Below are 10,884 nucleotides of genomic sequence, written 5' to 3'. Positions count from 1 at the left end.
AAATGGAAGAATGTTCGTACAGACGTCTCCTCATTCTGATCAGTATGGCCTCAGGGGTCCACGAGTGAGGGAGACCACGGGTCGGAATTAATATTTCCATCTCCGTTTGAGACACAGTGGACCAAACTGAATCTATAGCGACATCTAGATTCCTTATGGAGGGTTTTATTGCCAAAGGGCATCCATTAGTTTAGGGAGAGGACTAGGTGGGGCCTGAATATTAACCTTTTCCTGCATTAAGGTATAAAAAAAATTATCTAATCTATTTAAAAAAAAAAAAAGAAGCTTTTAGGCAGTTATTTAAGAGGCACAGCTGAATAATGTTCCTTGTTACCTGTCCAAGGGGAAGGATATACAAGGCAAACATAAGAAGGACCGAAGACTGAACCTTGGGGAACGCCACAATCCAGAGTTTCAAACAAAGAGACAAGGTCACCAACAGAAACATGAGAAACTCTGATCAGAGAGGAACGTCTGTGGCAATCAGGATCAGAGAAATAGAAGAAATAGGACTCTGTGCACAGCCAAGAGTAACCAAAACTAATTCCAGTACATGCTAATGTGGCTAACGCTAGCTAACGTTAGAGCCTTCAATCACAGTAAAGGTTTGCACGTTTGCAAAGAAAACAGGGAAATCAGTTTTTCCAGAGAATTACCCTCAGCTTTACTATGTTTAACACCCACTAATGATCACTATGTCAATTCTATAACGAGGAAGAGACGACCAGTTGCATTTTTTTTTCTGCCCGTATGTTGCAAATACCCAAAAATGGCTAAGGCAACTTGACATTTATTTCAAAATTACGCCTCTGAACATTATGTTTTGGGGTTTAAACTGTTCCCAGGTGATAAATACAATTATTTTATTTCTATTTAAAGCTCAAACAAGAGCTGAGTTTAATCTATATTTCCTGAAAAATACACTGCAAAGCCGATTTCTTCACAAAAAGATGCAAAACACAAAAATTGTTCTAGTGAAGAGTTGGATTAGACAGATAGTTATATGTATATTTCTAATTACTGAAGAGGTCTCATCAATACTGATTTTGTCTTTTTGAATTGGCTCATTTATTTTTTCTTCACCATATTGTCATACATGTTGTGTGTGTGCTGCCTGTATTCATTAGAATAAAAGATAAAAACAACAAAAACTTTTAGAGTCCAGAGAGAGAGAGAGAGTTTCAAACCAAGAGGGATGAAGACACCAATGAAGAGCACGACGCTACGAGCGAGCGAATAGTGTCCAAGACGCGAAGGAGAGGGGTGTGGTGGGAAATGAGGAGATAAATCAGCTGCACGATGAGAGTTTCGTTTGGAAAGTTCAGCAGCGTCTCCTCCTCCTCCTCCTCCTCCTCCTCCTCTTCCTCTCTCTGATGATGGAGACCCTGGAGGCAGCTGAACTCTGCTTTCCACGACTCCTCAACATGTCCTGCAGGAAGCCGACGCGCTCTCACGCCGGAGTCATCCTCTTCTACTTTCTGTCCTTCATCTCTCTGCTCACTGCAACTCTCAACCTGCTGGTCATCATCTCCATCTCCCACTTCAGGCAGAGATACGCGCCTCAGCATTGCTAATATACTTGCTGCAGTTACATTTATAGGAAGATGTAGCTTTGGGGATGTTATGTCATATGTAACCATCAGATTAAGACTTGTGTGTGTGAATAACGCTTGCAGCACACATCTGCTGCCTCCATGCATCACAGCTTTAATCATAATCAATGCTCTTACCACTCAGGCACTCAAACTGTTGCCGTTAACATTCACAGTGATGATATTCTCTCACTCCAGGCAGCTCCACACCACCACCAACCTCGCCCTGCTGTCTCTGGCTGTGTCAGACTTTCTTGTGGGCCTCGTGGTGATGCCGGGTGAAATCATCCTAACAGAGACCTGCTGGTTCTTGGATGACGTCACTTGTGCCGTGTATTATTTGCTCCCCTTCATCATCATCAGCGCCTCAGCAGCGAGCATGGTGTTCATATCAGTCGACCGCTACGTGGCCATTTGCTCCCCTCTGCAGTACCCCACTAAGGTCACTCTAAAGAGAGTCAGAGTCTGTGTTTCACTGTGTTGGATCTATGCTTTTTTGGTCAGCATTCTTCTTATGTATGATCACCTGAAACAACCAGGCAGGTATAATTCTTGCTCTGGGGAGTGTGTGGTTAATATTTCAGGAGATCTGGATCTTGTTTTCAACTTCATTATTCCCATTTCCATCATCATAGCTCTGTATCTGAGAGTGTTTGTGGTGGCGGTCTCTCAGGCTCGGGCCATGCGCTCCCACATGGCTGCCGTCACACTCGGGCCTCCGCAGGCTGTAACTGCTAAGAGGTCGGAGCTGAAAGCAGCCAGGACTCTTGGTATTGTCGTAGCCGTGTTTCTCCTGTGTTACTGTCCGTATTACTGCGTCTCCCTCACAGATGGCAAGATAATGATCGGCTCCGCAGCCGAGGCCTTTATGAGTTTTCTGATGTACTTCAACTCCTGTCTAAACCCTGTGATTTACGCCCTTTTCTACCCCTGGTTTAGAAAAGCTATCAGACTCATTGTTACGCTTCAGGTGATGCAGCCCGGCTCCCGTGACACCAACATACTGTAGAGACACAGTGACTCATTCTCTGTCTGAGCATACAGAAATGCTCAAGGTGCAATTAGTAGGTTTTTCAGCGGTTCCTACTTGGGCAAATAAAATGCTGAAGACTGTGAGAGGTGGTGGAAAACCCAGAAAAAGCTGCTAATTGGACCTGGAGTTCAGTTTAGTTTGTCACAAGTACTTTTCATAGAGTGAAAAATGAACTTCCAAGATTAAGCAATGCTGCTGTGTGCCGTTTGTGTGATAATGTTAAATGCATACATGTATTAAATACTCTGTTATATATGATAAGATCACCACACACATCAGATGCACACGCTCACATTAGATACTGAGCTTTTACTAAAGTTTGAAGATTTTGTCATGAATCATTCATTATTTTCTGCAGCAGAGAAGAGAATTGTGTTCTTTCCTCCCGTTAATCTTCATAGCGAATGAGATTAAACCGACTGAACACCTGATTAAACTCTAGTAAACTAACTGATAAGACAAAAACACGACTCTCTCGTCTAAACCATATGAAGTCGAAGCTTTGGAAATGTAGACAAGAGACTTTTTTGTGTTATCAGTGAATCCTGAATTAATTAATTCTATCTCACACCAATCCACCTCACTCTGCTCGGTCTGAAGCTGCTGATTACAGTTATCCTTCTGTAGTTTTAGGGTCTCTCTCTGTATAATTAAATGATCCTCAAGACAGTTTGTCAATGTCAAAAAAAAATAAATCTTTGTATGTTTAATATCAGTTAATGTTGATATTAAACATACAAAATGTTATGAAAGTGTTGAGGAGCCCACAAAAGGCCTCGAACACACCGACGGCAGCTCAGATCTCCTCTCTGACTACACGTTGCTGCCATCTTCTGGTGGGACGGTTTGATCATTTAACATCAGCACCAGTTTAGATTTACATAGCTGTATAGTATATGTTCAAGATTCAAGATGTTTGGCTGGAAGCTCTGCTACAGAAACACATACACTACTCACAAAAAGTTAGGGATATTCAACTTTCAGGTGAAATATATGGAAAATGTAAAAAGTGAATGCTACAGTGATATTATATCATGAAAGTAGGGCATTTAAGTAGAAGCATGCACTGGTGATTTCTTCATCTTAAACAATGTATTTGAAGAAAATCTACCAACAGTGGTGGGTATACCACAACAAAAAATTTCAGTGCCTCAATAAATTGGGATGTGGCCAAAGGACGTCCACTCCTCTCCTTTCTGTGACTCTTCCAGTCTCTGTATCACTGTTCCAACCTCCTGATGACACTCTGTGACCCTCTAAGCTCAGTGAACACCTCCGTCTGAGGACTTCCTGTTTGAAGCCTCCAGTGTTGAGGTGCTGCTGATCAACTGTTAGGTGTCGTCTTGGTCTCATGATGTCAGAATGTGAACAGCAGGATGAGGAGGACTGTTTAAATACCAATTCTAACTGAAGCAGGAAATGTATTGGTGGATTCATGGATCAAACCTGTTGTGAATGTTGCTGTTAAGCTTCTTGTTAGAGAACAGCAGCTGGTGCAGAAAGTACTGAGACACTGAACAGTTGGACATGTGCATTCAAAGGTTTAGAGAAGGTCACATTAAGTTCACCTGGAAAGGTTAGAATGCATTTTAGGTTCATCCTGAAATTTCACCTGAAAGCTGAATATCCCTGACTTTTTGTGAGTAGTGTATATATGAAATAAAGACATAAAGAACTATATATATAGAGAAAATAAGATAAAACACAGTGAGGTATGACAGTAATGTCTATGTAAGTATCTATAGTACAAATTAAAACCTTGCTATTGGTTCCGTTTGTTGGGTTTTAAAAGGCAGAATCATATAAAGTCCTTTCTTTGCACACATGTTACTTCACTGCTGCACAAACTGTAGGAGGATCCAGACTATCAGCACGAGGGCCAGACTGGGGCCTTCTGCTCTTTAACAAGGGCCCGGTTAAATGTGTTCATTTTAGCAGCAGAGTGTTGAGAAGTTAGAAAGACCGGCAACATTAGTAAAGAATAAAAAGGAGGATAATGTGACGTTTTACCAAAGTTACCAAATTCAACATAAAAAAAAAGTTAGTAACAATGCAGATATCATATATGAGTTACTGCACACACGTCTCATATTTTCTTCACGATACAGGAACACATAAGCACTAAACAAATAGCAATGCATGTATCAAACACACTCTTATGAGCATAATAAGGAGCCTACAAGGCCTGACATGTCCTGCTCTAGTCTAATTTATGATAATTAAAAAGATAAATGACAAAGAAGGAACCTCTCTCTGCAGCAGACCCACAGTCCTGCACAGGCTGATTCACACAGTCAACAGGTGACTGAACACAAAACCAGAGGAACTGGAAATGACTCACGTCTGTGGACGACACACAACAAAGAGGACAACAGGTTGCAGCAAACAAATCAGAGACAGAGAGGAAGTCTGCGACTCACACGTGGTGGTGAAGTGAATCATCCGTCTCAGAACTAGTCCCACTGCTGCAGAACTCTTACGAGCTCTCTCTGCGGGTTCACTGTAAACTTTCTGGTGTTTGTTAAGAGCTCAGAGTGTGACAGGCTTCTTCAGGTTCTCGGTTTCCCAGCAGCACAACGAGGGCAGAATCTGATTGATAATCAAAGAGTGCCTCCTTCAGCTGGCTGCCCTTTGACTGCAGCATCATGTTCGACCACAAGGACGGGCTGGTGAACTCATCTGAGGAGACACTGCTGCGATAACAGAATAAGACATGACAGTTATGTGGCTGATTCTGGCTAGTGAGGGAATCGTTCGGGGCACCACAGGGCTCATTCAAAGTGCACCAAATACATATAAGAGGTGCAATGTGCAGTGATGTTGCAGATTATAGCCACCTGAAGACCCCTCAGCATGCAGGAGAAGCTACGGAGGCCGAGGAGGAACACATTTCTAACAACACAATCTGGTATTCCTTCTCTTCTTCAGTCTTATTCTTCTTTGTCTTCCAAATTCAAGCTGCCGCTTCATCTTAAGACCACAAAAGGCCCTGTTTGTCCTTTCTGGGCTACAGCACAAACATGGCGGCACAACATGGCAGACTATGTGGGAGAGGACCTGCTCCATCAGCAGATATAAAGGGCTCATTCTAAACTGATGAGGACTACTTTTATTTTCCATTTTTGCCAACGGATCCTCTGAAATCCAACACAATGCATCTTCAAATGGGTCATTTTTTTAAATGTTGAAAAAGTTTTACACCCACTGAACTGTAAATGTTCCTGTAATCACATAAAATATAACATTATTAGTATAAAGGAGATTTTGTCCCTGCTGTTGTCATCTATGCATTATGCAAATTTGCAAAATGAGAAGACAATTTTAGAATAAATTTACATACATTTTTATTCCTTGGTTTCCTACATTTAAGGGCATTTCTTTAAATAATTATCTCAGCACAGAGTAAAGCACATTTGTCCACTATAATAACTGAAAATAGAAAATGGTTAAAAGATTATAGGCTAAATCTATTTTAATGTGAACAATCTTTAAAATGTGGGTAGAAATGACTTGATGAAAAGTATCAAATGGAAAAAACTAGTCAAAACTTCACTTAATATTTGTTGCAGGATGCTTTGAAGGTGCATCACGCAGTAAAATGAGAAAAAGTGTCAGAATATCACATACTGGACATATTTTACTCAAATATTTGGGTAAAACTGACAAAAAAAAAACATGGCTGCATCACACCTGCATATGGGAGCTCTGCAGGGACAAATGAGGTTGAGTTAGTTGCACAAATGAGGATTAATTTCTCAAGAAGTCAGACATGGGAGATTAGAATAGTTTCAATGGTAGTTTAATTTTAACATTCAACATAAGTATCAATTATCATCACTCACATATTCATGTTGTTTTTAACCTTTGACCTGGAAAATGGAAATTACTGACTTTACTGTCACTGTTTTTATTGCCAGTAACTAATAACTAAGGGTGTTTGATTCTGGTCACAATGAAGAGCTAATCCTGGAGGATCAGCTCAGAGAGGGAGGGAGAGAAGGAGGGAGGGAGGGAGAGAAGGAGGGAGGGAGGGAGGGAAGGAGGGAGGAACATGAACGCTCAGGGGAAAAGGAAGGGAGGAGACATCTTGGACAAAGACACAGAGAAAAGCAGGACGGGGAAGGGAAAAGGCAGGAAGAAGTGGAGGTGTGGAACAGCGACACGGACAGAGAAGGATAATACTGATATGTCTCAAACCCACAACAGTCGAGCTGCAAATTAACCGTAGAAGAAGAAGAAGTGTGACAATATTCTGCACCTGCTGTAAACAAAGCAACATCGTATAAAGTAAACAATACAGTAGTAGTTACATTAAAGTCTTGTGTTATAGTTTTAATGGTGTTAGTCATCTATGCAAAGTGTTGTGGCACCTCGGTCCAAATGACTGCGTGGAGTCGGCAGTGAGGAGGTTCGCTGCGATCAGACTGGAGCGCTCAATAACTTTTTCTTTTTTTTTTTACCAGAAACTTAAAAGTGAACATTTTCATGCTCCGTGGACACATTTGTTATTCCGTATGCACCTTAAAGAACATCACACCTGGATTGTATAACGTCACGATTTAACACGCTGAATGCATCAAACATTAAAGATGGAAAAAAAAAAAAGAAAAATGGCTTCCTGCTGACGCTGCAATTTCACATTCAGCATGAAGCTGTGAAGAAACGCTTTCTACCACAAATAATTCACACTGAGAGGAAAGATTGTTCGGGATTAAGGCTTCACACAACCTGATTATTACATTAACACGTGTGTCTAATGTAAGCGTCATTTCCATTTTGGGAACTAATAAAGAAGGCCACCATAGAGTTTTGATTGTGTTGTCATGGAGACGGGCGCCACGTGACACTTGTGATCAAACATTCAGTAGCAGCCAAAATCGCGGCAACATTTTTCAGATTTCAAAATAAGCACAGCGAGGCACTTGAGCTTGTGTAAATCAACAGTTTGGATCGATCATTTCTATCCGTTAAGGCAAACACAGACGACTTTGGCATAATGGCTTCATTCAAAATGGCTTCCCATTAATTAAATTACAGAGCGGCGGACACCAGCTGTTTTTCGCTCCAGTGGTTTAACGTCTCAGTGATGTAGGAGTGCACCTCAGCACCTGGAACGTTCAACCACAGGGGGCAGCGAAACACCGCGTTAAAGGTGGAGTCGTCGATTCTGGAAGATTGTTATTTAGATTTACTGTTTCCCCCCCTCACATTTCCTCTCCTCTTCCCTCTGCCCTGTGCACGAGCATGAACGTGCACCGCAGATGCTGGAGTAATAGTCTTTGTTTGCTTTGTTTCCAATTACAAAACCAGGTTTGCGTATGAACTCTGGATGTGAGCAGAAGTGTTGGATTAGAATCACCGACTCCATCTTTCACTTATTGTTTCAAACAGAAAAAGAAAAAACTTGGTTTGGTGGTTTGATTCAAAATGGCTGCTTCTCTATCTGTATCTTTATTTCAGAGTTCACGATTTCTCTCCTGATGATCTGAAAAGGAATTCCTAATGTTTAATCCTTAAAAGGACTGACGATATCTTTTAGATTTTCATGTTAAACCTCCACGCGGCTCCAAGTCTGACACAACACAATATTAGAACAAACTGTTAAATCACCTCCGTGGAAAGAGTCTTTTTATGTTTTCTCAAAGAACTCACATGTGAGGATGAAGTCCATTATATAGTGAAGCAGGTTAGCTAGGCACATACAGTTCCCTTTTTCCTCCGAGAGAGAGGCCAACAAAAGACTCATCAGGGGAGCTTTTCTCTCTCAGCCCTCCTCCCTCAGTGTCCGAAGCCTCCCACACGTCAGCACTCACATTAACATCATGCAAATACACTTGGAAAATATAAAATTCATTGGGTTAGGGTATATATTTATATAGATTTATACATACATATAAATTCATATACTTTTAAGGAATGTTAATCTATTTTGCTGTGTATTTTTTCTCCTTACAAGGTACAAAATAACTTTTCATACTATGTAACACAATATATAATCAACATATTAAAAAAAAACAACTCATCAGTCCTTTTATCTTCTTTTAGAAAAGAAAAATCCATAATAAAAATAAGTTCTATGTTTTTTCTCACTTATATCTTACAATATATTTTCTCTCTGTCAAAAAACACACACACATGTCCCATTTTTTTTTTTCTTCCGCGGTTTCTCTTGGCAGCAAATTGGCGGCGGTCAAACTGAATGTGTAAAAAAAAAAAACAAAAAACCGAATCACAGAATGGTGGTGCTCGTCGAGGTGGAAGAATCTCAGAGCGACAGCCTCATTGACGTGTAGAATTCACAAAATGGCAGCGGTGGGTGTTGCGAAACAAACTAACAAACTGCGGTGCTGTTACAACGGGCACTTGGAGCAGCCGCACTCCAGAGCAGTTTCCATCTCCTCGGAGTACGAGGTGCCGTCGGTGCAGCGGAACACCGCCTTCCTCCTCCTGCTCTTGGTGACGCCACAGCAAACGCCCGGGGGTGCTGCTGCCTGGCAGGATCGGGGGCAATCCATGCGGGGGATCTTACTGGTGGACGTGCACGTTCTCATCGGGTGGTGGCGCTTCAGCTGCTCCCTCACCATCTCCCCCTGACACGTGAGCTCTGCAGATTAACGGACAAAAGACAGAAAACACACATCACACGTGCTGATATTTGTCAGATCTTGATGCAGCTTCGTCCTGATTCCTCCGCTGGCCTCCACTGTACCTGTGTCACAGGCAGGTCCGGTGTACCGCGGCTGGCAGTGGCAGACGGGCTCTCCCCCCTCGGTCACACGACACTCCCCGTGTCCGCAGCGCTGCCCCTTGCAGGCTGGAGGCTCCTGCCGTCGGTCACAGTACTGACCCTGGTAGCCTTCACCGCACCTGCAGCTGTAGGACTGACCCTTCGGCACGCACACGCCGTGAACACACCTGGGGTAAGATGATGGAGGGGGAGCAGACAGGTTAGAGGAGGTGTGTTTTTACTAGCATTTGCTTTAAAGGTCCCATATTCTGCTGCCAGTCTCTCTCTGAACGTTTTAGAAGAACTGAATGCTTCGCTCTCGCCTTTGACATGTTTGTGTCACACGAGGAAAAAAACATTGGGAGATTCAGGAGATTTTCAGTGAGAGAGACATTCACAGAGAGAGGACGGTCTTTTCTAATAGTCTGTAGACCCACCAGGGACACACATCAGTGCTGAAAAGACATTACAAAAGTATAATATGGGACCTTGAAGACAGATCTTAGATTCATTTGTGCTGATGAGAGAAACTGTGCTTCTCTGTGAAAAGTTTTGGTCGGCTTTTCCTCATCAGTATGATTTATTTAAATGTTACTAATTTGACGTTTCTGCATCTTTTTATGGGATAAAGGTGTCAAAAACTAATTGTTTTGTCTATAAAATGTCGAGGAAATCGAGGAAAATGCCCCAAAAATGTCTTCTTTTTGTCTGATCAACAGTCCAAAAGACAAAGATATTATAAAGATAAGTGTTTGAGAAGATTTATACTGGATCAGCTTCTAATAGCTGCTGAAGCGCCACTGTGTTAAAGAGCAACACAAAGTTGGTGATGAATCAATAGAAACCTTCATTAACCTCTTTGTGTGGACTGTTGACACATATCGTTCGTGCATATGACTTTCTGTCTGCATCCACACATTCCTGTCCAGTCTCAGCTCACCTGCTGTTCTCACAGGGGTTCGGTGCCGTCGCCTGGTCGCACAGGGCGCCGCTGCGTCCCGGAGGACAATCGCACGTTACCCCCGTCTCTCCTCCCTCCCTGCAGGCACCCTGAGCGCACACACTGCAGGAGTGACACCCCGCAAGAATGGCGTCACCCTGGGGACAGAAGAAAGGGGAGGAAACGGTGTCAGGGGAAGCTGAGCCTCCATCAACACTGGAGGTCCAGTTTAAATATAGCTCCCAAACCGAGAGACAACATCTGCTCTCCTCTACAGCTGCTCCCAGTGTGGGTCTGCTGAAATCTGACCTGAAAGTCTTAAATCAAAATGTTTTCCTCTGTTACATTATGAAAATGTCATGTGTAATGCAGCTTTTAGCCAAAAATGAATCCTCCCATGTAATCACCTTGCCCTCGACCCCCTGTGGTCGCGCTCCTCCTGCGGCTCGGTAACTCAGGTCTTGAGGCTCCCCGTTGATTCGGACGTTGTGGATGCAGCCGTTGAAAGCCTGCGGCGGGCGTTCGGGGCCGGGTCGCAGACCTGAGGCCACCACCTGAGAGGGTACGCCTGGGAAACAGGAGGGGGAGAGCG

The 10,884-nt window shown here is 42.8% G+C and overlaps 2 protein-coding genes across 2 annotated transcripts in view; one reads left to right on the top strand and one right to left on the bottom strand.

Annotated features, from left to right (window-relative positions):
• Positions 1–1,373: 1,373 nt before the first annotated feature.
• Positions 1,374–2,601, top strand: LOC139207236 (trace amine-associated receptor 13c-like). Its single transcript, XM_070836895.1, has 2 exons — positions 1,374–1,546; positions 1,791–2,601. The coding sequence occupies exons 1-2, from the start codon at positions 1,374–1,376 to the stop codon at positions 2,599–2,601; spliced, it is 984 nt and encodes a 327-aa protein (XP_070692996.1).
• Positions 2,602–8,967: 6,366 nt separating this feature from the next.
• Positions 8,968–10,884, bottom strand: part of slit3 (slit homolog 3 (Drosophila)) — a 235,551-nt gene continuing 233,634 nt past the window's right edge. Inside the window, exons 35-38 of the mRNA XM_070836538.1 lie at positions 10,700–10,860; positions 10,293–10,450; positions 9,335–9,540; positions 8,968–9,229 (exon numbers count right to left, since the gene is read on the bottom strand). Of these exons, the coding sequence (XP_070692639.1) occupies positions 8,976–9,229; positions 9,335–9,540; positions 10,293–10,450; positions 10,700–10,860 (779 nt within the window). The 3' untranslated portion in view covers positions 8,968–8,975. The remainder of the gene's footprint in view (positions 9,230–9,334; positions 9,541–10,292; positions 10,451–10,699; positions 10,861–10,884) is intronic.

Source organism: Pempheris klunzingeri, chromosome 9 (assembly GCF_042242105.1).
Source record: "Pempheris klunzingeri isolate RE-2024b chromosome 9, fPemKlu1.hap1, whole genome shotgun sequence".
Taxonomy (NCBI): domain Eukaryota; kingdom Metazoa; phylum Chordata; class Actinopteri; order Acropomatiformes; family Pempheridae; genus Pempheris; species Pempheris klunzingeri.
Note: the sequence above shows the minus strand (reverse complement) of the source record. Positions and strands in the feature narration are given on the sequence as shown.